Here is a 27,521-nt window from a genome sequence, read left to right on the forward strand (position 1 = left end):
TTCTCAGTCAGGATGTTCTGTGGTTTTTAATCAGAAAAGTCACACGGAACAGGACAGCACCTTGAGAGGCTGGCAGGGAGGCAGGCCAGGCCTGGAATGTCAGGGCCTGCAGGAGGGAGAGGTGGGGTGGAGTGATCCCAGTCTCCAGGAGGATGCAGGCTTTGGCTCAGGCTGAGTGATAGCTTCCATCACTCTAGGGGAGACTGTGGTGTGTGTGAATCAAGGTCACCCTTGCCTAGCCATTTGGGACCACCCAGGCGGCAGGTGTCTCCAGGCCCAGCCAGGGACAGCATCATTATGAAATCTTCCAGGACCTGGCCCTTAGGTAGGGAGCCCAGGCCCACACAGGCAGGCATTCTATCCTTTAGCTTCACTGAACCTTCTGCAGGTCTTCAGGCCCGAATGAGGCCGGCAGCAGCTCCCGGACTGTCCTGACTACGTATGTGCCATCTGGCTTGGTCATGTACACGGCCCAGTCGGTGCCAAACTGGAAAAGAGAGCAAAATTGTGTGAGAGGCCAGGGGACTGAGGGCAACGGAAGGCACGGGCTGACTCTACTGTTTTCTGTCTAATGGTCCTCTGTGCCTCAGTTTCCTCTCCTGTCAAATGTGAGTAACAATAATTACACCTGGTTCATAGAGCCTGAGGAGGAATCAGGGGAAAAGCACTGGTCAACAGCACAGTCCACGGCCTGTTGTCAACTGGCCATGAGCATTCCCTAGGGGATGCCCCCAAGAGCTTTCGTAAAACGAATACCTTTTCTCCATTTTCATGTATGTGTGGAATTCATGTGTGTGTATGCACGCTGGGGGAGGGGGGCACACATGGGAGCACATGCATGTGGAAACTCAAGGGTTGGGTCTCGAATCCATCCTCTATGGCTCTTCTATCTTATTCACTGAGGCAGGGTCTCTCCATCAAACCCAGAGCTCACCCATAGGGCTGGTCCAGCCAGCTTGCTCTGGAGATCCCGTCTCTGCCTTCAAAGACCGGGATTGCAGGTGTCTGCCTAGACCACCTCACGGTTACTTAGGTTTCCGGGGATGCAAACTCCGGTCCTCAAGGTTGCACACAAATGAGCCATCTTCCTAGCGGCTGTTGAAGTACCTCCACCTTGGGCTGGAGAGATGGCTCAGTGGTTAAAAGCACACAGTCCTCTCGAAGAGGAGCCAAGCTTGAGTTCCAGGTCGTGCACTGGGAAGCTCACAATTTCCTGTAACTCCGGCTCTAGATCTGATGCTTCTGGCCATTGTGGGCCACTGTGTTGGAATGCACATACCCCCACACAGACACACAGACATAATTAAAAATAAATTTAAAAAACTCTATGCCCCAGAGCTAGGCTTCCTTCTTCAATGACACTGACAGCCAGCATCTACTGCCCCTTACAGGTTCCCCTTTGTGCCTCATTCCAGGAGGAGTTTGTGTCTGTTTGCTGACTCTCAACATACTACACTTGCAGTATAGCATTGTCTACCCATGGAGGTGGTTGCTATCATTGTATTCCTTTTACTGTTGAAGAAACTGAGGCTTCGTGCAATCAAGTCAGCTGTGGTGGTTTGGAAGTGGTGTCTCATTTGGACACTTGGTCCCCAGCTGGTAGGCCTGTTTGGGGAGGTTTAGGGAGTGTGGCCTTGCCGGAAGTGCCACTGGTAGCAGGCTTTGAGGTTTCAGAATCCATGGTTTCCAGCACACTCACTGTTTCCTGCTTCCTGTTCTAGATGTGAGCCTTCAGCTTCCAGCTCCGGCCACCATACCTGCCATCTACTGTCCCTCCCATTATGGCCCCTCACCCTCTGGAGCCATAAGCCCCAAATAACCATTTTTTCTTAAATTGCTTTGATCATAGTGGTTTATCACAGCATTAGGAAAGTAACTAATACATCAGCAAAGATGAACACATCTTCAGAACTTTCTCCCACGCTCCACCTTGCTGTGGGTCCTCTGGGACTCACTGTCTTCATCTATGAGGTGTTTAGTGATAGAAAAGGGTATTGGGGTGGGGGTGGGTAGGTGGAGAGTTAAGTCAGTGATAGAGACGGAGTCGACAGACCCAGCTTCTTCCTGGCAGGCATGGTGAGACTCACACACCCTGGCACTTAGTAGGTGCCCAGTTCACAGAGGCTGTGGCATCGTGACTGATGTGTGGGCTGCCAGTCAAGGCTAGTCCATGGCCTCCTGTTCTTCCACACATCTGTCTGAATCACTGAGCTGTTACCAGACACTATCAATCTTTGGAGGTTTCCAGAATTAAGGTTTCAAGGGAGGAAATTCTCCTGCTTGGCAGGTTGTGCCTGAGGTTAAGGGTGTGAGCTAGATGTGGGTGGGTTTAGATGCCAGGTTCCTGGTTCCCAGGCCCATGGCTCACTGTTCACATTTGGTTTCGTGTTTCCCTCTCCCCTCCAGATATTTTTCTTTCTCTCTCTCTCTGTCTGTCTCTCTCCCTCCCTCCCTCCTTTGCCAGCATCTAATCTGTTTGGAGGAAATGGCCATAAGCAAATGGGTCAAGGTGGGGCCTTGGGAGCCAGCGATTTGGTGCACGCTGATGGAATCCTCAGACGCGGTCACTGCACTAGGCAGCTGTGCTCACCACCCCTGGGTGGTGAGGTGAAATTCACTGTGGGAAAGAAATGCGTCTGGGGTGGCTTCTCCATCTGGACTTGGGAGATGAGCTCTGTGAAGTACAGGGCTAGGAAACACAAGACAGATAAACCAGCCCTTCTCCCAGCGAGAGTTCCAAAGCAGGAATGCTCCCAGAACACACAGCAGCACACACCCACCCTGTGGCAAAACCCCACAGACTTTCCTGTGCATGTGGCCCAGGAGTGGATGTAGGAGGCAGAGGCAGGGAGTCTGGAGTCAGCTTTGGCTGCCGTTGATACCAGCCCCTCATGGGCTGGTCGCTCTCCTTTGGCGTTACTGGAGATAAAAATGATGACAGCTGAGCCGGGCACACACCTTTAATCCCAGCGCTTGGGAGGCAGAGGCAGGTGGATCTTTGTAAGTTCGAGGCCAGCCTGGTCTACAGAGTTAGTTCCAGGATGGCCAGGGCTACACAGAGAAACTCTGTCTTGGAAAAAAAAAATGATGACAGCTGTTTCTATCCTGAGCTAGGGTGGGGCTGATGGAGCTGCCAGGTTCTGAGTATTCTCATAAGAAGCTATACAGCTCAAGGGCCATGCTTGGGAGTCTCTGGGCTCGTGGCTTTCATTTGGGGAGATTATAGAGGGCACAGGCTTCTCTGAGAATAGTTAAGTCCTCTCGGCTCAATCCCCCAATGCACACATTAACATCAGAAGCTCTCCTGGGCCTGAATGAGTACCCATGGTCAGGGATGGGCCGTAGCTCGGTGTAGAGTATTTGTCTAGCACATACCGGGCCCTGGGTTCCATCTATCCCCAGGACAGCAAAACCAACCATCCATCCATCCCACCGTCCAAATCATTTTTTGATTTCCCGAAACCAGTAGTAAAATACACATTAGGTAAAACTTGCCATTTTTATCATTTTTTTCCCACTGACTTTCCATTTCTGGTCAGTGTACATTTTTTTTTTTTTTTTTTAAGATTTATTTATTATGTAAACAGTGTTCTGCTGGCATGGCATGTATGCCTGTGGTCAGAAGAGGGCGCCAGATCTCACTATTGATGATTGTGAGCCACCATGTGGTTGCTGGGTATTGAACTCAAGACCTCTGGAAGAGGAGCCAGTGCTCCTAACCTCTGAGCCATCTCGCCAGCCTCCTTTTTGTCCTTTTTAAGCATATAACTCGGTTCCCTTGATTCTGGAATAAACATGCCCTCTGTTCCCTGGCGGGTACAGCGTGTGAGTGGGTCCTAGCCCATGCCTGTGAGCCTACATCCCATGCTCTGCCCACCCCTGCCCTTTGCCCCTCTGCTGTTCATCACACAGCAAACATCTGGGCTGGTGTGAAACCCGCCTGCCCTTCTGGCTAGAATTCTCCTTCTCTAGAGCCACCTGGAGCAGAAGCTGGCAAAGCTTTTGCTGACAAAGGACAAATAGGAAGTGTTTGGGGTTCCCAGGCTGTGTGGCCTTCCTGTAACTGCTCAGCCCTGCTACCACAGGGCCAGAGTGGTCGCCGCCAATGCAGCAGCGACTGGGCATAGCTGTGCCCCTACCAGACTTATCTACAATCAAAAAGCGTGCTGGGGTTGGCCTGCAGGCTGAAGTTCATTGTTCTCTGTTCTCTGCTGCCCCTCTCTCCCCCGACTTCTCTTCCTGTATTTTCCCACAGCTGCTCGAAGCTCAGTGAGGGCAAGCCTGGCCTGGCTTATCCCCAGAGCTGGCTCAATGCCTGGCATCAACAACAGAGAGTGGTCAGTATGTGTATGTTGAAAAGGGGTTCATCTCCAGTGACTCACGTGAACCCGGGAAGGCCTCGGGAGTCAACCAGCTGAGTAGCCCGGACAGTAACTGTCCACGCTGGCAGTCTGGTGTGGGCCCTCAGAGACCTCAGGCTTGCTTTGCAGGGAGGACCCAAGCTCTTACCTCTCTCATGACCTGTCGGCAGGCTCCGCACGGAGAGATGAACTCCTCCTGTAGGTCACTAGGGAAAACAAAGACTGGATCAGAGCAGTCTATCACAAGGCTTTTGGCCACTGGCTGAGATTCACAGGCTGAGGCCCTGTCCTGCTGCAAATCAGGTCACACCCCATCAGACAACTCCTGATTCCCAGAAGCATTATGTCCTGGGAGCTGGGAAGGCGACTTGGCAGCCGGCCACGCTTCCGAAAGCAGAGCCGCAGTGGCAACGCTGTCCTCATCAGTGCGCTCATGAATGTTTAAGGGGCACTTAGCTGTCTTGTCACCCACACTCCAGGAGATGGGGCGAAGGAGAGCTTGTCTCCGTCCTTCATAGGAGGGCTCGGCCCAGTGGGTGACACAAAACAGGATGACTTATTATTTTAAGTAAAATGCATTAAGAATGCGCAGTAATAAGCCCACCACTGGAGCGAGACAATGTCTCACACAGAAGGAGGCATCAGCCTGTCCTCACAGGAGGAAGAGAGCCACGCATTCCCATTTAGTGAAAAATCACCGTCCCAGGCATTTAACTATGTCATTTGGTTTAATTTTCAGAACAAGTGGTGTATCGGGGTAGCGGTTTCACTGGTGAGGTCATAGATTTGGTGAGATGGATAACAGAATGTTGATTCTAAAGTCTGGGGACGGGGCGTTCTGTGTTTTAAAGAAATAAATGTAAGAGAGAGGCTGGGGGGGGGGACTGGAGAGATGGCTCAGTGGTTAAGAGCACGTGTTACTTTTCCAGGGGACCTGAGTTCTATTCTCAGCACTCACGGGGTGGTTCACAACCATCTGGAGCTCTAGAGAAGTTGAAACCTTCATGTGTCCTCCTTGGGCACACACACACACACACACACACACACACACACACACACACACACACCCCACATATGTAAAAGTGTCTGTGAAAAGAAAGAAAGAAAAGGGAATGGAAGAAAGAAAGAAAGAAAGGAAGGAAGGAAGGAAGGAAGGAAGGAAGGAAGGAAGGAAGAAAAGGGAATGGAAGAAAGATTACACACGAAGGCCCTGGGCATGGACGAATACCATGTATGTGTATCAGAGAAGAAATGGGCTCCTGGCATCTAGAGAGACAGAGACAGACACATGCTTCCAGCCAGGGTTGCTTGTGAGAATTCAGGCACCTTTGAGCAGTCCTCTGGCTTGGACGGAGGACAAAGGATGGTGCTTGGAGAACACGGATTTGACTGTAGGGGCCTCGGTGCCTGCCGCCACCGTCCCTGCCCTTCTGAGCCCACAGCTTTGTGACTGCTCTAGAAGAACATGGGATTTGAATTCTGACTCTCGGCCAACTCCCTGTTTTGTTCACTGTGTGGCTCTGAGTCATCTTAAGTCATTCAGGGATTGTTCCTTTGTCTGTAACACGTGGGTAACAATGTCCTCTACTTGGTAGGATTTCAACAAAATGAGATAACATGTCTAAAGGATGTGTAAACTTTAGTTTTGAGACAGGATCTCATGTAGCCCAGGCTGGCCTCCGACTTGTCACATAGCCGAGGATGACCCTGACCTTGTGAGCCTCCTGCTTCCATCTCCTGAGTTCGTGCATTGCAAGCATGCACCACCATCCTGGTTTTATGCCGTGCTGGGGATGGGCGCCAGGGCTTTGAACATGCTCGGTAGACGCTCTTCCAACTCAGCTAAATCTCCAGCCCCAGGGTTTTATAAGCCTCCGAATGCTATATTGTTATTGCCTGGGTTAATTTCTGCACATCTGTTCCCTCCCACAGGCAATCTCTGTCAGAATTTCAGTACTTTATCAGGTAGTTTTATTACATACCCAGTGCGCTGTGCTGTTGGTAATTAATCTGACTGTGTGTTAACAGTAGCTGCTGTGCTGTGTACTGTGTGCCTAGCACACTGAGCTCCCTGCAAAGGGTTCTATAGGCGCCAGCCGGCTCATTTCAGATGACAAATACTTATTGACCACTTACCGTGTGCCTGGCACTTTGGACTGCCACCAGTGCTAGGGGTACGATAATGAACAAGACGCACACATCCACTGTGATCAGGACTTTCTAGACTAATGAGAGGACAAGGCCAGCTCCCCAGGCGGCAAGGACCATGTGGAGGCAGACAAAGACGGGTCAGAGCAATCAGGGGCCAGCTTTTAGATTCTGCAAAGACTGAGTTAGAGCTGAGGGTCCAAAGAATGTTCGTTTTACATTTTATCTTAATTAATTAATTAATTTTTTTGAGACATGGTCTCATTCTGTAGCACTGGCTGTCCTGGAACTCACTCTGTAGAGCAGGCTGGCCTCGGACTCTCAGAGATCCACCTGCCTCTGCCTCTTAAGTGCTGGAATTAAAGGAGTTCTCTATTGTGCCTGGCAAACCAAAAAATGGTTCTGGCTGGGCGGCGGTGGCGCACGCCTTTAATCCCAGAACTTAGGAGGCAGAGCCAGGCGGATCTTCGTGAGTTCAAGGCCAGCCTAGTCTACAGAGCGAGATCCAGGACAGGCACCAAAACTACAAAAAGAAACCCTGTCTCAAAAAAACAAAATGAAACAAAACAAAACAAAACAAAACAAACAAAAAAATGGTTCTGCTCCATGAAAACGTAGGGTTCTCCCTGAGAAGACTTCCTGCTTCAGAAGAAAACCCATGGGAACCTGAGGGAATGGGGGGCCCTGTCCAGGGCACTCTGTGAATCAAGTTCACCCATGCGGTTTCTGGGTGGCAGGTGTTACCAATTTATCATCTTATGTTTTGTTTCCTTCTTCCTGTGTTGATCTAGGGCCTGCTCTAAGCCAGGCAGTCGTGGCAAAGAGACCCTCAGAGTGCCCCTGCCTCAGGCCCCTCACCACCCGGCTAGTGGAACAAAGCAGTCGGGAAATGCAGTTACAAGCCGGGCGGCAGGGGCACACACGTTTAATCACGGCACTTGGGAGGCAGAGGCAGGCGGATCTCTGTGAGTTCGAGGCCAGCCTGGTCTACATAGCGAGATCCAGGACAGTCAACACAGAGAAACCCTGTCTCGAAAAATTAAAAGAAAGAAAGAAAGAAAGAAAGAAAGAAAGAAAGAAAGAAAGAAAGAAAGAAAGAAAGGAAGGAAGGAAGGAAGGAAGTTAGGAAGGAAGGAAGGAAGGAAGGAAGGAAGGAAGGAAGGAAGGAAAGAAAGAAAGAAAGAAAGAAAGAAAGAAAGAAAGAAAGAAAGAAAGAAAGAAAGAAAGAAAGAAAGAAAGAAAGAAAAGAAAAAAAAAAGAAATGCAGTTACAAAGACAGACTGTGGGTGAGACAAGGAGAAGTTGCCCAGGGAACTCAGCCTCCCTTCCACAGGCGGTGAGACCCTTTGCGACACAGCCCTGTCTTTCTTCTCTGGACAAGGTGGTCTGAGTCAGGAGTCCTGCATCCTGCTGGGGAAGCTTTAATTTCAACCACAGAAAGTTTGGAGCTTTGCACCCCAGGGACTCCGAGAAGAACAATGGCTCACTTTACCTGGAACTGCCTTGCCAAATGCTAAGCTTAGGCTCTTGAGGAGCCAGCCAACCGGCTCATTTAATCCCCCAATGCCCTGAAAGATGTGAGCCTGTGAGCAGGCTCTTTCTTTTTTGGTTTTGGTTTTTCAAGACAAGGTTTCTCTGTGTAGCTTTGGAGCTTGTCCTGGAACTCATTCTGTAGACCAGGCTGGCTTCCAACTCACAGAGATCCACCTGCCTCAGCCTCTCCAGTGCTGGGATTAAAGGCGTGCGCCACCCCCCTCCCCCCCCCCCCCCCCCCCCGGCTGTGCAGGCTCTTATTACATGTTAGAGATCATGAAAGAAGCGACTTAGTCAGGGTCACAGAGCCGGTCAAGGGCAGAATCAGGATTTGAACTCAGAACCCATGCATTCTGCCTTTGCTTTCCTTGCAGCCTGCAGAAGTCATAAGGATAACTCCACAACTGTGGCTCTCCTTGATGATGAGCCATGTGCTAGGGAGCTCACAGAAGTCATTTCATGTGGCTGTCAACAGCCCAGCAGAGTACTATTCCTCTCAGGAATTTTTCAGCGTAAAAAGCGAGGCTGATGATGGGCCATGGTAGCACAGGCCTTTAATCCCAGCACTCGGGAGGCAGAGCCAGGTGGATCCCTGTGAGTTCAAGGCCAGCCTGGTCTACAGAGTGAGTTCCAGGACAGCCAGGGCTACACAGAGAAACCCCGTCTTGAAAAAAACAAAACAAAACAAAAAACAGCCAGGCTGAGGACTGGGATCATAGCTGGGTTGACTATACGGCAAGAGACCAGGGTTTGTGTCACATAAAAAGCAGGAATGATGGTACATACCCACAAGCCCAGCACTGAAGAGGTGAAGGCAGGAAGATTAGAATTTCAGGGTCACAGCTTCAGTTACAAAGTGAGTTCGAGGCCAGCCTAGCTCACATGAGACTTAGTCTAAAAAAATAAAGTAAAATAAAAAAGCCAGGTTTGGAGGTTTTTAAATCCCTCAGGTGGACAGTGGGAAGGACTGAAACCTGGGCTCAGGGACCCTGGAGTGGGGGCTTTCAGTGTCACTCAACATCGCTGTCAAGAGTGAGCACTAACCCCCAGACACGCTGGCTGCATCTGGACAGCCCCCCCCCCCACACACACACGCTTTCCTGATTCTCTGCCCCTGCTGTCTCAGTTAGGGTTTCTACTGCTGCGAAGAGACACCATGACCACAGCAACTCTTACAGAGGAAAGCATTTAACTGGGGTGGCTGGCTTGTAGTTCAGAGGTTTTGTCCATTATCATGGCGGGGAGCATGTTGGTGTGCAGGCTGACATGGTGCTGGAGAAGTAGCTGAGAGTCCTACCTCTTGCAGGCAACAGGAAGTGGTCTGTGACACTGGGTGTAGCTTGAGCATAGGAGACCTCAAAGCCTGCCTCCACAGTGAACACTTCCTCCAACAAGGCCACACTTCCAAATAGCGCCACTCCCTTTGGGGACCATTTTCTTTCAAACCACCACACCTGGGTTCTTTTTACTGGAGATCAAGGGTTTCCTGTGGTTTGTACAGACCTTGGTTACACACTAAGGTCATGCTCAGCTTGGTAAGCCAGAAGCCTATGGACTCTGAGGACTGAGGCTAGGAGTCCAGAGAGGCCCCAGAATCTTACCTGGCTCTGCCAACGCCCACACATCTCCATCCTTTGTGATCCCAGGGAGGGGACTGGACTGCTCAGCCCTGTTCTTTGTCAATAAGAGCTGGCTGGCATTTCCCATTCCTCTTCTAAATCCATGTTCTCATTTAATAAGTCATTAGTATGGTAATGACTGTATTGCTGGCTGGGGGATATGGTTACGGTTAAAAATCCAGAGTAGGCCAGTTGGGTGCTGGAAACTGCCGGTGTCGAATGAGGACATCTGCCCATCATAGCACGACCCCATTGGTCGTATTTAAAAGCAGGTGATGGGCAAGAGAAAAAGCCTTTCACTGGGCAAATGCTAACAGAGCCAGCAGGCTACTGTACCATTCTGCTCTCTTCCCCAGAACATCATTACTTTCTTGGCCCAGCTTTGAGTTATTTCTCCCCATTTCTTCATAAAGTGCAATGCACATCCCAATCTGTCCTCAGCTGCACAAAATGTTCCTAGCACAGCCTCGTTTATTCTCCGGAAGCCGAAGAGAAGCTTGGACAGCGCTCGGCTCCAGAGAAAGCTGGGAATCACCGCCTCGGTTCTCCGGGGCATATCTGCCTCCAGTCACTCTAACATGGCACCCAGGTACTCTGGACCCCTCCGGGCCGGACCAGGACAGAGCACAGGGTTTTGGAAAAGCCACGAAGTCCTTCCTGGTTTACAGGCCATGTCAGCTTTGCTCTCAGCCCCTGTTTCTCTACCAGGCTGCAACTCCCCTCACAGGAAGAAATGATTCTTCCAGACTCCGTATCCTACACTGCTAAAGACTGATGCCTGGTCAGCGGCTCCGCTGGCTGGGTTCACTGTTTTCTCTGTCAGCTTCCTCAACAAATAATTTGCCAAGGTTACTTCTGCCTGGTCAACATAAAAGGGGCACCCCAATGCAACTCACCACAAAAGCATTGAATTGTTGGGCTCTAAATCAGTAATGGGACCCATTCACACAGGCTTTGGTCTTAGCCACACAGTCTAGGTCCAGCACCAACAGGACCCCACCACACTCCCCTTGGAGGAGACAGCATTGGCTGGAGATATTTATTTATTTATCATGTATATAGTGTTCTGCCTGCATACCATAAGAGGACACCAGATCTCATTATAGATGGTTGTGAGCCAGGACTTCTGGAAGAACAGCCAGCGCTCTTAACAGCCAGTGCTCTTAACCTCTGAGCCAGCCCGTGACTAGAATTCTTATCCAGCCAGATCCTAGCTGGAGTTGGGTTAGCCTGAAACGTAGTCAGAGTCAGTGCTCACATGACCGTAACCGGGTCACGGCCCCAGCCCGGTTTTAGACCCTGGTTTTAACACCTGTGCCTGGGTGCTGCCTTCTGAAGTTAGCAGAGCTGAACAGCTGGTTCTGGACCCACTTAAGGAGAGCAGGGAACAGTGTCTGGCCTCCTGGCATAATACAACACAGTGGACTGTGCCCTGGACTCTGACTGTAAGACCTGGATTTTGTCCCAGCTTCACCGCTAACTCCTGAGAAAGTCCCTTAACTTCTCAGGCCTCAGGGCTTTGTTTATTTTTTTGTCTATAAAAGTGGGGTGGTTGGGGACTGGAGAGATGGCTCAGAGGTTGAGAGCACTGACTGTTCTTCTAAAGGACCCAGGTTCAATTCCCAGCATCCACAAGGCAGCTTACAACTATCTGTAACTCCAGTGCAGGCAAAACACCAATACACATGTAATAAAATAAATAATTTTAAAAAAAGGTGGGGTGGTGGAAGGGAGTCTACACCAACCAAGTGACTTCCAGGTCCTCTGGCTGTTTCTGTGTGAACAGGCAGTGTCTTTCTACTGTACTTGATGTTGTTGGGATAGAAACATATCTGCTGTGGCAGAGTCACCCCGGGTCTACCTGCTCTGTTAGCTAACCCCAAGGATGGAGTCTGAGGCAGACCAGAAAGACAGGGAAAATGATAGGGACATGAAAGGGAATCGGGGCCACTCACTCAGGAGTCTGAAGCTTCTCAGCAGCTGAGAATCAAGAATGCGCCAGGCATGGCACACACCTCTAGTCCAAGGGAGGCAGAGGCAGGTGGACCTCTGAGTTCGATGCCAGCCTGGTCTACAGTGAGTTTCATAGCTATGTAGGCAGCCAGGGCTGTACAGTGAGACCTTGTCTCCAAATAAACAAACAAACAAACCAACAACAAAAAAGAAAGAAAAGAGAGAGAGAAAATTAGAGGGAGGGAGGAGCCCCTAGAAACCAGCCTGAATGATGAGATCCCAAAGCTTCCAAATCTCTCATATTGTCACCACTGGGACAACACAGTTCAAATTTCCTTTGAGAAGCCCACACCGGCTCTCGGTATGTCCCACTCTCCCCCTGGGCACCTCTCTTTCTATTAACTCTTAGGCTTAAAGTCCACATTCGAAACCTCTTTTAAAGGACCGGAGAGATGGCTCAGTGGTTAGGAGCCCTTGTTGTGGTTATTGCAGAGGACCTAGGTTTGATTCCCAGCGCCCACATGGTGCGTCACAACCATGTGTAACTCCAGTCCCAGGTGATCCGATGTCCTCTTCTGACCTCAGGCACCAGGCCTGCGTGTGGTGTACAGAAATACATAACATTCACGAAAAACACCTATCCGCATAAAATAAATCTAAGAAGCATTTTAAATGTTTTTTTTCAATAAACTCCAATTCCACTTTGCAGTGATTTGTCTTAAAATGCTTTTCCTCAGCAAAGCCAAGAATTTGGCTTTACCAATATGGAAGCTACTAAAAGTTTAAGGAAGGGCTTTAAGCTACTGGTGGAGTTCTGGGCTGCCTCCCGTTATGCTAACACTGATTGAGTCCATTTGTTTTATTATTATCTTTCCTTGTGTTTATGTTATCTATGTGTTCCTGTATATGTGCATGCAGGTTTGTGTGCATGCATGTATGGAGACCAGATGTCAATTCCAGATGTCTTCCTCAGTTACTATCCCCCATATATATTTGTACATATATCTTATATATATGTATGTATATATTTAATTGTTTTATTTTATGTGTGTGAGTATTTTGCTTGCATGGATGTCTATGTGCCACGTGCATGTTCTGACACCTGCAGAGACCAAAATTGGGAGTTGGACTTTGTGGGCCTGGAGTTACAGATGGTTGTAAGCTACCATGTCAGTGCTGGGAACCAAACCTCAGGTTCTCGGGAAGAGCAGCCAGCGCTCTTAACCCCTGAGCCATCTCTCCAGCCCCTATCTTATTTTTTGAAAGGTGTTCTTTCACTGACCCCGGAGCTCACTCTTTAGACTGGCTGGCCAGCCAGCTCCAGGGATCAGCCCGTCTCCGCCTGCCCAGCGCTGGGGTCACAGGTGCCAACCACCATGACTCTTTTTACCTTGTGCAGGATCTGAACTCAAGTCCTCAAGCGTATGCATCAAGTGTGCCACTCACGGACCCAGCTTCCCCCACCCCCATCCCACTGACGTTTTTGAGACAAGGTCTCAAATAGCCAAGGCTGACCTTGAACTCACTATTCAGCCAAGGCCGACCTTGAACTTCTAATCGTCCCGCCTCTATCTTCTGAGTGCTGGGATTCTAGGGGTGTGCAACTATATCTAGTTTTATTTGATGCTGGGGTCAAACCCAGGGTCTTTGCACACTAGGCAAGCACTGTACCAACTAAACCATGTCCTCAGCCTCAGACTATTTCTCACTTACCTCCTTATCCCTAGCACTCAGCCACAGGGCCTACCCATGTCTGCCAAGAAGAACATGTGCATTAGATAGGGGTCTGGTGAATGAATGAATGAATGAATGAATGAATGAATGAGTTGTGTACTGGGAAATGTTAGCTGGGGGAATGATGTTCTGCCTATCGGGCCTATCCCACTCACCTGGAGATAGCAATAGCCTTGAACTCCTTGTATCCTTCTGAGATGGCCTTCTGGATGGCAGTCCGCTCGGCGCACACACCCAGTGGGTAGCAGGCGTTTTCTATGTTGCAACCTGAGTGGAGAGAAGAGACCAGTGGTACAGGCAACAGAGCTGTTTCCTGACGTGGATGTTGTAAGAGGTCCCTTGTGCTTTTATATCAACTTGACACAAGATAGAGTCATTTGGGAAAATAGAACTCTAGTTGAGAAAATGCCCATACCAGCAAGCCTCGGGGGCATTTTCTTGATTGGTGATTGATGTGGGAAGGCCCAAGCTCACTGTGGGTGGTGCCACCTGTGGGCTGGTGGTCTTGAGTACTTTAAGAAAGCAGGCTGAGCAAGCTATGAGGAGCAAGCCTGTAAGCACTACCCCGCCCCCCAGCACCCCAACCGTGGCTTCTTCTCCAGTTCCTGCCTTGAGTTCCTGCTCTGACTCCCCTTAGTGATGGACTAGGATGTGAAAATGTGGGTGAAGTGGACCCTGCCCTCCCCAAGTTGCTTTGTTCGTGGTCTTTATCACAGCCATAGAAACCAAACCCTAAGAAGGTCACTCCCCTAATCCAGGCCAGGGAGGGGCGATGTGTCCAGAAGCACTGAGGGACACCGGGGCACACTGTGGAGTGGATTTTCCGAGAATGCTCACGTCTTTGTTTCCCTAAGGTCTCATCCTGGTTTCCAGGCAGAAGACACCGCAACTGGGCCGGTGAGTAGCCTCATCACCCCTAAGGTCAAGGTCAAGGCGAAGAGAGATGCTGAGGCTTGACAAAGTCAACAGAGTTGATTGTGGCAGAGTGTGAAGAGATGGATTGCATTCCAGTGTGCAGAGGAGAAAACATAGAAGCCTCAGGTCTGGATCTAAGAGATGGAAGTGACAGGGAGGGCCGGCATGGGTCTGAACGCTTTTGTTTTTTATCTTACTCATTTTTTATTTTATGTGTATGTTTTGCCTACATGTATGTATGAACACTACATGTGTGCCTGGTGACCACAGAGGGTGCTGGATCCATTGGAACTGGAGTTACAGATGGTTGTGAGTCACCGTGTGGGTGCTGGGGACTGAACCAGGGCCTCTATGAGAGCAGCCAGTGTTCTTAACTTCTGAGCCATCCTTCCAGCTCCCCAACACTCTTAGCAAGTGTGTCACCAGTGATGATGTGACCAAGGAAGAGGTTCCCAGAGAGCTAAGCTAGGGACCCCCGTTTGAACCTGTGCGTGAGGGCACACTCTAGTGTGTACGGGGGACCCTTGGACAGGGTTCTCATTTCCAGAACAGCCTTGCAGCAGAGAGCAATGCAGCCCACCAGCCTGGACTGCAGCCCCCTCCTGGTCTGCCAAGGAGAGAGAGATAGGCACCATCTTCCTGCAGGTACCGGGTCTGTATTTGTTCCTGCCTGGCATGCTACCCATGTGTGAGTCCGAGTGTTCTTTATGATGCTGTGGTATTTTGTCCCTAAGTGTGTATTAGATGTGGAAGCTGTAAGAGAAGTCACTGAACATAGGGCTGTTGCCAAAGTCAGTGTCTTCTCCTGGATTTTCCTGTTCCTTCATGATCTATGTCAGCATATCGGGAGCGAATACATGTATTATGTAGCTCATAGCTCTTGGGACTGTAAGAATCCATGGTCCAGAACTGATGGCTGTCACTAGCCATAGCTGTAAAGTCTCCTGGGAGAAAGGCCAGCGTGTTTCATGGCCAGGCTGGGGCTTGCTCGGAGTTGCCAGGTAGTGACAGGTCCCTATATCGGGGAAGAAGGGCAGGTGTACACTGTGGTACTACGGGTGGACTTCAGTGAACAGTGACTGTTTTTGACATCTTGATATCACTTCCTCCTCCTTTTTTATTTTGTTAGTGTGTGCGTGTACATGTCTGTATATATGTATGCATGTACATACATATGTGTGCACACTTGTTCAGAGGTTGATGTTGGGAGTCTACCTCAATCACTTCCCACCTTACTTATGATTATGTGTATACAAGTATGGGGGCGTCTATGCACATGTGAGTGCAGCTGCCTGTGGAGTTCAGAACGGGGTGTCTGATCCCCTGGAGCTGGAGTTACAGACGGTTGTGAACTGTCTGACAAGGGAGCTGGGTACCAAATTCAGGTCCTCTGCAAGAGCGGTTGGCGCTATGAGCTGCTAAGCCACCTCTCCAACCCTAACCTTTCTTTATTTATTGACTATTGTTATTTTCCCCCCAGAGACAGGGTTTCTCTGTGTTGTTTTGGTGCCTGTCCTGGATCTCGCTCTCTAAACCAGGCTGGCCTCGAACTCACAGAGATCCTCCTAGCTCTGCCTCCCGAGTGCTGGGATTAAAGGCGTGTGCCACCATTGTTCGGCACTATTGTTATTTTTTTTTTAAGACAGGAATCTCTTACTAGACCTGGAGCTCCTCAATGCATCTAGTCTGGGTGGCCATCAAGCCCAGGGACCCCACTGCCTGTCTTTGCCTGCCCTGATCTGGGACAAGAGGTACACACTTCCATGCCAGCTTTTCACATGAGCAAGCACTTTCTGGATGGACTCATCTCTCCAGGCTCTTCTTCTCCATTTTATAAAGGGTCACCTCATTTCCAGCAGGTATTCAAACAGAAGCAGCCATCATTTCTCACATGATCCTCCTACCAGCTGGCCTACAGATGAGCATCTGACCAAACTGGCCAATCAGGGTTCTTCTCTGTGTAGACCTTCTGTTCTGCCCTGAAACAGCGCTGAGGATGGCCACATTCCCGTTTGTTCTGGAAGGGACCGTTAGAGAGCCTTTGCACAGACGAATGAGGGACAAGGAAAGCTCTGTGCCTGTGCAGATGTCCTCGAGGCCCGGCTCTTCTCCACTTCCTTCCACCATGTGCTTATGTGAGCGCATGCATTTCTTTAGTCTACATGTTCACGTGTAGTTTAGTTAGATACACCTTTAGTTCACGTGTATCTCTGTCACTGCAGTCATGAAGAAGCCAAGGAATGCAGCCATGATTCAGGATCTCAAACACCCCGAGAACATTCCTGAAGCTAGTCACCAAGGTCTCTTCCCTTATCTGGTCACTTCCTTCTCCTGAGGCTGACTACCAAAGTCCAGCTATCAGAAGCCCCCTTTGGTTCACCTAATTAACCTGTCCAATCAAAATTAAACACCTCATCCTAATGTGGGGGTTCTCATTTTACCTTTATAAATGCCATTTGCCTATGTGCCACGTCTGTCCTCCCTCTGTCCAAAGGCAGCCCTTTGTCTCTCCGGGACAAACATCCCTACCCCTCTCCCTTGTCCCCTTCCCCTTCTCCCTCATCCCCTGTCTCCTTCACCACCACACCCTAGCCCGTTCTAACCCAGACCTCCCCTCTTTCTCCTCTTCAAATGATACCTACAAGGTCATCTGCTGCTGTTTTCTGTCTGAGTCAGAAATCGGCCACTTTAACTTTCCTTCCCTGCTTCATAAAGGAGCTGTCTGTGAAAACAGGTGTTTGGATGTGGTTTGTGCGTAAGGCGGGGTCTGCGAGGGAGCCCCTGCTGTGTGGCAGTCCCCTTCAGGTACTGAACCTCAAATGATGTCACCCGTGCTGAGAACTTCCATGTCGCCAAATCAAAATGAAGTTCTCATCTGACCTTCTTAGAAGTCAGGAGAGACAGATAGAGCAGTGCACACTTGCAGTTCCAGAAATTGACAGATGGAGGCAAAAGGATCGCAAGGCCAGCCTTAGCTACATAGAGTTGGAAGCTAGCCTGGGCTTCATGAGACCCTATGTCAAAAAAAGAAAAATACTTATCAAACTTGGAGTAACTTCATCTTGTTTGTTTTATTTTTCTGTTGTCTATTGTCTTGGTCTTTCCGCTATGGTTTAGGTGCTGAGTGTCCCCCAAAGTCTTAGTACTCCCCAGGGTGGCACTATTGGGAGGTTCTGTGTCCTGGTAAGAGGTGGGACCTTGTGGGGGCTTCTTAGGTCAGTAGGGAGCGTCCTCCCTGGGGATTATGGGGAACCAACTGTTTGTCTTGCTGCTTTTGGCCTGTGGGGGAGCTTCTGTGTTATGTGTGTGGCCCTGGCCAGAGGCCCAGAGCGCAGGGCTGCTGGACCTTGGACAGGGACCTGCAGAGCTAGGAGCCAAAGCAAACCTTCACTGAATCAGTTTTCACCAAAAAAATAGCAGAACAATGAAATTTTATGACCAGCAGCTCTTTCCTTTTTCCAACTAGCCTGAGAATAAATGTGAAATTACACAACATAGAAACCTTTACTGTAAAGTCAACTGTATTTGATTACACGCTGCAAGACTGTGGGACACCGCACCCCACCAACAACGCAACCCCCCCCCCCCCCCCCCGGGAAAGTGACTGAAAAGGGCCAGTCAGGCTTTGCCTGTGTTTCTGCTTCAGCCTTTCTCTGCCTACAAACCAGCCACCTCCGCTCTGCTCACCTACATACGCTTTTTCTTTTCTCTCTCTCTCTCTCAACCTAGTTAAGTCAACTAGGTAAGTAGTTAAGGATGACCCAGAAACCTGCCTTTACCTAAGTTATGTACACTGTGGTACTACAGGTGGACTTCAGTGAACAGTGACTGCTTTTTGACATCTTGATATCACTTCCTCCTCCTTTTTTATTTTCTTAGTGTGTGCGTGTACATGTCTGTATATACGTATGCATGTACATGCATATGTGTGCACACTTGTTCAGAGGCTGATGTTGGGAGTCTATCTCAATCACTTCCCACCTTCCTCCCCGACTGAAGCATTCCATTCTCCTGAAAAGTTCATTAAGACAGCAAGTCAACAACTCAGACTAGCTTCAGGAAGTCCCTGAAACTGACGCGATTCACTAGGCCCCTCCCTCCCCAAGAGTAAAGAGCAAAGCATGCTGAGAATCACTCTCCGACAAATGGAGCTGCCTGGAAGAGGTTTGGACCAACTGAAACCCCTGGAAAGGACACTCCAACGGGTTGAGCCCTGTGCAAGATGTGCAGTGTGCTCCAGGTTCCCAGCTTTGTGAGCTGTTGCCATGCTGGGATGGGCTTTGGTGGTGCAGCTGTTTTTGAGAAATTTCTGCTCCTATAAGTAACCCCACACCCATGTTCTTCTAAGTAACCCTTATTAAACTCACGGGCTCATCAAGTTAAACTTTGGTGGTCTCTGTACTTTGGTCTGTCATGGGTTCCCTATCTGGGTTCAGTAGATGTGTGTTACATTTTCCCAGGAAAAGTGTCATAACAACGCTCCTCCTGAGTTTTGTTTTTGGGGTGTGCACATGCATGGTGCTGGGGACCAAACCCAGGGCTTGGCGCATGCTAGGCAAACAAGTGCTCTACTAACCAAGCTCCATCTCCAGCTTCCAGAGCACTCTACTAATTATTATTTGTTTAGATTTTATCTTGACTTTTAAGAAGAATGTGTATGTGTGTGGATATGTGCATGTATGTGCAGGTGTCCTCAGGGGTATGTGCACACACGTGTACCAGAAAGTCAGAGGCATTAGATCCCCTGGAGCTAGGGTTACAGGGGGTTATGAGTCACTGATATGGGTGCTGGGAACCGAATGTCTTTGCAAGAGCAATATGTGCTCTTAACCAATGAGCCATCTCTCCAGCCCATGAACACACTATTACTAATACTAATATAATATCAACACTAATAAAATAACTGTTAGAACCCCAGATAAAGCCAATTAACACCTTTCTCCTAATGTGCTGTGATTCTGTCCTCGGATACCGGATTCGTGGCTGCCCCCACTCGGCTTCGTCAGAAGTCTTCCCTGACAACCCTCCCGAACCTGCTACTTTTCTTCCTCCATCTTCCATCTCCCACCCTCGCTGTCCAATCGCCCAGCTTTAACTTTCTTCATGGAGCGTCTTGACTGAAACCATCTTCCTGTTATTTAACTCTGAAGTGAATTTGTGAGGACAATCTTGGTCTGTGGTGCTGTCGTAGATGTCCACGGTTGAGGGTCAGCAAGGTTCTCAGCCACTGCCACAGCCTGAATGTCTACATGCCTCCCTGATTCCCTCGTTGAAGCTCTAACCAGCATTGGTGGTTTTTTGTTTTTGTTTGTTTGCTTTGGTTTTTTGAGACAGAGTTTCTCTGTGTAGCCCAGGCTGCCCTGGAACTCCTTCTATAGAACAGGCTGGCCAGGTGGTGATGTCGCACGCCTTTAATCCCAGCACTTGGGAGGCAGAGGCAGGCGGATCTCTGTGAGTTTGAGGCCAGCCTGGGCTACCAAGTGAGTTCCAGGAAAGGTGCAAAGCTACACAGAGAAACCCTGTCTCGAAAAACAAAAAAACAAACAAACAAAAAAAGAACAGGCTCTGCCTCCAGAGTGCTGGGATTTAAGGTGTGCACCAACAGGGAGAGGCCTTGGCAAGTGACTAGACTTGTATGAAGTTTTGAGGGTGGTGCTCCCATGATGGGATAACGGAGGATAGACCCACAAGGTGCCCTAGAAGACACCAGGTTGCTCTCTCCCACCATGCAAGGACATCAAGAGAAGGTAGCCAAGACTGGAAGCTGGCCCTCACCAAGAACTAAATCTGCTGGCATGTTCACCTTGGACTTGTGAGCCTCCAGACTTGTCTACTGTGAGACTATCGATGTACATTGTCAATGTTCCCCAGGCTGTGGCCTTTGGCTCTAGTGACTTGAGTTAAAATGATTTACTAATATTGAACAAGTGGAACGTACAGCTCCAGAGCCAGATTTCTGAAATGAAAACAACTGCATTCAGGGCTTCCAGAAAACTCCATAATCTTAAATTCCAAATCATGATATACATACATATATATATATATGTATACATATACATATATGTGTGTGTGTATACACACACACACACACACACACACACCCTTCCTGAAAGACCTCCAGTCTTGTTTTGCTTCCCTACAGACACAAAACAGGCCACCGTCATCTCCACATGAGAGACAGGCTGGAGAGAAGCTAAGTTACCGTCTCTGGCTCTAAGATGAGATTGTTGGAGTTCCCCATGGCCTCAGCACACACCCACCAGGCCTCTGGAGCACTTCGGCTTCTCTATGTCAGTGAGTCCTTTCCTGAGCCAGGTTGGTACCATTATGAATCCCAGTTACAGAAGGGAAAAGCCAGGAGTCAGGATGTATATGCTGGTCTGTCCCATCCAAAGGGTCATGCTTATTTGCCATGGTATTTGTTTTGGTGCCAGGGTAGGGCGCTTCCACCACACCAGCAAGTAGAGGCTCCCAATGGGATGACTTGCCCAGAGGAGAGAGCAGAGCTGGGGGGGTTACCCGAGGTTCCCCCCCACCCCACCCCCCGCCCCGTCCGCTTTCTCTCTTGACAGAGTTTCTCTGTGTAGCCCTGGGTACCCTGGAACTCACTCTGTAGACCAGGCTGGCCTCGAACGAACAGAGATCCTCCTGCCTCTGCCTTCCCAGTGCTGGGATTAAAGGCATGCACCACTGGGCGTGACTTTTTTACATGGGGATTGAATTTAAGGTCCTAGCATCATCTCCATCCAGCAAAGCTGCTTCTTTCCTAAATGGTGGGTGAGTAGAGGAGAGGGGACAGCAGTGTCCCAAGGTCACACACTAAAGAAAAAAGCTCCTCTTTAAGTCAGTGGTTCTCAACCTGTGGTTCGTGACCCCTTCACAGGGGTCGCCTAAGACCATTGGAAAACACAGATACTTACATTATAATTCACAACAATAGCAAAATTACAGTTATGAAGTAGCAATGGAATAACTTAATGGCTGGGGTCACCACAGCATGAGGAACTGTATTAAAAGGTCGCAGCCTTAGGAAGGCTGAGAACCACTGCCTTAGATGGTACCTGCAAAAAGTTGGCAGGAACCACAAGCAAGTCTTTATTGGGGCATATCTTAAGATTTTTCTGGTGCTGTGGTGGCCTCATCACCTGGAGCACAGGAGGACAGAGACACTTCCTGAAATGTGCCTAGGGCTCTGAGTGGTCCTCTCTGCTTCTCCTTTACCCAGCTTCACCTGGCCATCCAGGAACACAGGTGGAGCATCTTCCCTGTGTGGGATGAAGATGGGCTCCATTTGCCCAGCCCGTCCGTGTCTCACTCCTCCTGTCCTGACACCTGTGTCCATCTCCGCCCCAGCTCTTCCTCCCTGTCTGCCTCGCTCTCCTCACCAGCGACTGCAGAAGGTTGCCAGTGGGTACATCACTGCAACACAACCGTAGTTATCAACTGCCACGCCTGGTGGTCCATCTGTGAGGGGCCCTAGCCGGGGTCGGGAGTAACTTATTCTGAGGTGGTGGTAGCAAGGCTGTCAGCGGGCAGACTCGCTTTTGAATTTCGTGGGATGCCACCTTCTCGTGCTGCCGAGAGCCTGGGCTTTTGTTTATTGGAGCTGAGCACACACCTCCCGCTGTAAGTTACAAACCCAGTGGGCCGTGCCCTTTCTGCTCCCTAATCTCTCCATTCACCCCATGATGCTCCACGGTTTCCTCTGGTTGCTTGGAGACCCCTTCCCCGCAAACCCTGCCTGATTTCATGGGCCCTCCGTTTATTCACCTGGCCCCTTTCAGTCATGAGGAAAGAGATCCAGGACTTCCGCTAAGGTCTTCCATTTGTTCACCTCTGACAAAAATTCTTTCTCTTCAGAGACAGTTAGAGGAGCCTAGGTCCCTGGGGCAGAGGCTAAATACTTGTAACGTGTGGGGAGATGGTTTGGTGCCTAAAGAAGGCGTCAGTGCAAGCATGAGGACCAGGGTTTGAATCTCAACACCGTGTAAATGGCAGGTGGGCAGCCTCTCTGTAATTCCAGCACCCACTCAGAAGGTAGATTTGGGGTCTCCAGAGCAGGCTAGCTAGCTAGACTAAAATGTGGTGAGCTCTGGGTTCTGTGAGCAAGACCCTGCCCCCAGTGAGTAAGGGAGACAGGGATGAAGACCCCTGGTGTCTGCCTCAGGCCTCCACATGCACCTGAACACACATATAAACATTCATGCATACCACACAAACACTTTTCTGTTGTTTTATTTTTGGTTTTGTTTCTTGAGACAGGATTTTCTGTGTAGCTCTGGCTACCCTGGAACTCACTCTGTAGACCAGGCTGGCCTCAAACTCAGAGATCTACCTGCCTCTGCCTCCCTCATGCTGGGATTAAAGGCATGTGCCACTGTACCCCACTAAAGAATCTGTTTGGTTTTTTTTGAGACAGGATTCTCACTATATCGCCCAGGAACTCACTCTGTGGATCAGACTGACCTTGAGCCCACAGAGATCTGCTAACCTCTGCCTGAGTGCTGGGATCAAAGATGTGCGCCACTACGCCCAACTACACACACACACTTTTTTTTTTTTCTTTTAAACGCTGTTGAGATTATTAGTTTTGTATTGAGATTTCAGGTTCTTTCTGGGAGCCTACTTTGATGTTTCTCTGTGAATGAGGGAAGCTGTCAGGAATGCTCACCATTCAGCAGACCCTCCCTTCTTTCCAGCATTCTAGAGCAGGAACTCTTCAGAGAAACGTGCACCCTAGCTGCAAAGCCTAGCTTAACCACGCCCACTGAAGGCATGACTACGGCTTCAGGTCACGTTCCTCAGCTGGAAACCTTTACTCCAGGTGAGACACGCCTCTGAACTTTCAGACACATCCAACCTATAGCCATGGGCAGCGTGTGGTTGCCTGCAGCCAAGGATGGCTAGGCTTGGTGGCCCAACATAAAACTGTAGCCTTTGAAAGCATTATAAGGTTTTTTGGGCTGAACCGACAGCCCAGTGCCTAAAAGTACATACCACCCTTGCAGAAAACCAGAGTCTGGTACCCAGTGCATACATCAGCCAGCTCACAGCCTCCTGTAGCTCCAGGTCTAGGGGATCTGATGCCTTCTGGCCTCTTTGGGTCCTTGCACTCACTGTTCATACCCACACACAGACTCATAGACACACAAAACAGACTGACAGACATATACAATAAAAAAAAAAATCTCTAAAAAACATTTTTTTTTTGGCCAGGTGGTGGTGGCTCATGCCTTTGATGACAGCACTCGGGGGGCAGAGGCAGGCCGATCTCTGTGAGCTCGAGGCCAGCCTGGTCTACAGAGTGAGTTCCAGGACAGACAGGGCTACACAGTGAAACCCAGTCTTGAAAAACCAAAGAGAGAAAGAGAGAGATTTGTGTGTGTGTGTGTGTGTGTGTGTGTGTGTGTGTTTTGTTATGTAAATTACAACATTCATTTGTAATGTCAAAAGGTTGGACACACCTGCCCCTCGACCTACAACTCTTCCAGTGACCACCTCTGCCTTCTGTGGACCCTGCAGAGGCTCTTACCCATAAAGTTCAAAAGAGGGACACTCCCAGCCAGGTGGTGGTGGTGGTGGTGGTGGTGGTGGTGGTGGTGGTGGTGGTGGTGGTGGTGGTGGCGGCCACACGCCTTTAATCCCAGCACTCGGGAGGCAGACGCAGGTGAATCTCTGTGAGTTCGAGGCCAGCCTGGTCTACAGAGTGAGTTCCAGGACAGGTTCCAAAAGGTACACAGAGAAATCCTGTCTCAAAAAACCAAAAAAAAGGGACACTCCCTTGATGACTCAAGAAGGCTTGTGATTGACAGATGGGAGGGCTGACATTGGTCTTGATAAAACCTGGAGTGGCTGTGGTTGGTGTGTTTCAGTTTGCACGTCACACCTGTGAAAACCTACCTCCTCCTGAGTCTGTGGATGAAAGGCTTATATTGAGGGTTTGTGTGTGTGTGTGTGTGTGTGTGTGTGTGTGTGTGTGTGTATGCCTTCTTGCAGTATTTGTGACAGGTAGAGACGCTTGCTATCACTGGTAGAGCAAGATGAGTCGGTCATGCAAAGAAAAGACAAGAAAAACAGTGGTGGCGGCTGTGACGCTAAAGGACAGAAAAGGTGGCTGAAGCGTTTCAGGGGAGCCGGGACAATGAGGAAGAGTGTGGAGAAGGCAGAAAGAAGCTTGAGGGAAAAGCCAGGATGAAGTACTACCTGCCTCAGGCTTCAGAGCTCTAAGTAGTGGACAAACCTTAAATAAGCCAAAGGTGCCATATCGGAACTCACTGGCTGCTGAGCACTGGCCAGGCTATGGGCAGTCAAAGCCCAGAGCCGTGAGCCTCCCGTGTGAGCGGCTGAAACTAAGTCTCTGAGTTTTAGGGTGGGGAGCCACGCACACTCATTCTCTGGACTTGGAGTGCTAAGCCCTTCTGTCCCTCTGTCCACACCACAAACTTTGGGCACTAGGGGACCCAGCACTAAGAAGCTAAAAGAGTATCCCTCCTTGTCTACTTGTGATTTCTCCATCCCAGTGGACAAAAGGACCCTCACTCAGTTCAGCGGTAACATTTCTGCATGTCCACCCTGCAGTGAGGATCAGCCCAAAGAGCGTGAGTTTGGAATGAGGTCTAAAGTGAGGTGCCATGGCTGTCAGAACGAAGAGCAGAGGCTGCTTGTAGTCTTGTTCCCTAGGGGATAGAGACCCACCTGCCAGGTAACAGAAAGCAAACACCCATCAGAATGACATGCGGCAGGCTGGGTGTAGTGGTGCACACCTTTAATCCCAGCACTAGGGAGGCAGAGGCAGGGGATCTCTGTGAGTTTGAGGCCAGCCTGATCTATGGAGTGAGTTCTGGGACAGCCAGTGTTACCCAGAGAAACCTTGTCTCAAAAAAACAAAGAATGGCACCTGAGTTCCTGAGCCAGTCTGCCCTGAAATTGGAGGGACCCTGCAGGCTTGTCACTGACAAGGAAAAGCTTCCTGATTGACGCCCGGGACACTCATCTGCCTCCCGGCTGCACTGGCTGTGGGATTTCAAGAGGTCTCCCATATCCGGTTTACAGAGTTCTCCTTATTCTATTGTAGCTTCTAACTTTGCTCTTGGTCCCTGCCTACCTCATTCCCAGCACAACCCAGCAATGCCTTTGGCCATTTACCTTATCATTCCCCTGCCCCATCTGGCTGAAAAATTGTGGGCCGAAGCCTTCCCTTTCATTCCATCCTGTATCTCTCAAAACACCACCTCTTCTTCCTCACCCTCCTCCCGGTGTGTGTGTGTGTGTGTGTGTGTGTGTGTGTGTGTGTGTGTGTGTGTGTGTGTGTACAGGTGTGTGTGTGTACAGGTGTGTGTGTGTATAGAGACCAGACTAGGTCAACTTCAGGGATCATTCCTCAGACACCATCCACCTTGTTCTTTGAGACAGTCTCTCACTATTCTGGCGCTTGCCAATTAGGCTAGGCTATCTGGCCAGAGAGCCCCCAAATCCATCTGTCTCCATCTACCCAGAACTGGGATTATAAGTGAGAGCCACCGTACCTGGCTTTTTATGTGGATTCTGGAGATCAGCACTTTAATGACTGACAGATCACCCCAGATCTCTTTCCTCTTCTTCCTGATTCTACAAACTCATGTACTCCATAAAGCCCATCTGGAGATGAACTCAGAACAACTTCAGGAAGTTCCTGAAACTGACCAGATTAACTGGGCCCCTCCCTGCCAGAGTAAACAATAAAAAATGAGAGTCCCTCTCAGATGAAGAGAGCTAACTTTCAAAGAAGACTCTAAGACCAGGCCAGCTGTCTGAAAGAGGTTTAGAACAGGCACATGAAAAGGACATTCCAACCTGTGGAGCTGCCTGCAGGCTGTGCCTTGTGCTCCAGGTTCCCAGCTTTGTGAGCTGTCACCCATGCTGGGTGGGCCTTGGTGATGCAGCTGTCTGTGAGTCATTTCTGCTCCTGTAAGTGATCCCTCACCCATATTACTGTAAGCAACCCCAATAAATCTCACTGGTTCACCAAGTTGGCCTTTGGAGGTATCTGTGTCTTGGTCTGTCATAGGCTCCCTATGAAGAGTGTCACACAATGCCCAGGTGATTCAGGAAAACCACAGAACCTTAGTCACCAAGACTTACAAAGGGGCACTGTTGTTGCTTCCTGTCCGTGACATATCCCAACTAGAGTGTTCTTAAGTTTACCAAGATCCTTCCTTCCCTCCCTCTTTCCTTCCCTTCCTCCTCTTTCCTCTCCTCTTGCCCTCGCCCCAAACCCAGACCCTTGTGCATGTGAGCAAGCACCCCTCAGCCACCTGCAGCCCATTCTGGTGTCTATAAAACCAGAATCTAAAGAATGAGCTCAGGGCAGATACGTGTTAACTCAGTGCAGACTGCTGGACACCCACACTGTGCCTGGATCCTCTCCTCTAAGATGCTGTCCGCCGGATGCCCGCTCCTCATCAGTCGTTCTTAGCACCCAATGTGCAGGAAGAAGGTGAGACCCTGGAGGGCCCCAGCCCCAGCTCCCATCACCAGGGCCTCCTGTGACTTAGGACCTGTCTCTTGGCCTCAGCTTCTTCATCTAAATATGGATCTAACCTAGACCAGGAGGTCAGAGGAAGAATTTGCTGAAAATCAGGTGAATACCAGGCATACAGGACGTTCTGAAACGGATAATCCTCTCCTGCCCTGCGGGTCCTGAGTGCGTTTGATTTTGGCCGCTCCCTCCAGCCTCACCTGCAAACTCCCTTCCCCACCCCAGACTTCTAAGAACAGAGATGCACTGTGTAGAAGAACAAACAGCTGAGTTGCCCCACAGCCTGGGCGGGAAGCCTGAGAAGCCCAGTGAGGAGGGGACCGCGTGGCTCTACTCTCCACTCTGGGTCCCATGCAGGATGTCAGGGAGGGGACCACGGAGCCAGCCCTTACCAGAGAAGATCCTCCCGTCCCCGGTGAGCAGGGCAGCCCCAACAGGGAAGCGGCTGTAGGGGCAGTAGGCTGACTTCTTGGCCTCATAAGAGGACAGCAGCAGCCGCTGGACGTGCTCGGGCTCCACGGCACAGGAGGGGCGTTCCTGGGCCATGTCGGTCCGGCGTGGGTGAGCTGGTTGCAGCAGAGGAGAGGAAGCCGATGCTGGCTGGCTGCCTGCACTGGCCAGGAGAGGTGGCTCCTCCCCCGGGGTGTGTCCCTGCGCGAGTCCAGAGACCTAGAGGCTCCCAAGCTGGTGGGATGCTGGCCAGGACTTGGCAGGGAGGCTCCCAGGGCTGAGGCTCCGAAG

The 27,521-nt window shown here is 50.0% G+C and overlaps 1 protein-coding gene across 1 annotated transcript; it reads right to left on the reverse strand.

The window, feature by feature from the left end:
- Positions 1-27,521, reverse strand: Cda (cytidine deaminase). Its single transcript, XM_042272159.2, has 4 exons — positions 27,173-27,521; positions 13,504-13,615; positions 4,510-4,567; positions 1-487 (listed from the first exon to the last, which is right to left on the reverse strand). The coding sequence occupies exons 1-4, from the start codon at positions 27,324-27,326 to the stop codon at positions 371-373; spliced, it is 441 nt and encodes a 146-aa protein (XP_042128093.1). The 5' UTR covers positions 27,327-27,521; the 3' UTR covers positions 1-370.

The sequence above is a fragment of the Peromyscus maniculatus genome, chromosome 2, assembly GCF_049852395.1.
Source record: "Peromyscus maniculatus bairdii isolate BWxNUB_F1_BW_parent chromosome 2, HU_Pman_BW_mat_3.1, whole genome shotgun sequence".
In the NCBI taxonomy this organism is placed as follows: domain Eukaryota; kingdom Metazoa; phylum Chordata; class Mammalia; order Rodentia; family Cricetidae; genus Peromyscus; species Peromyscus maniculatus.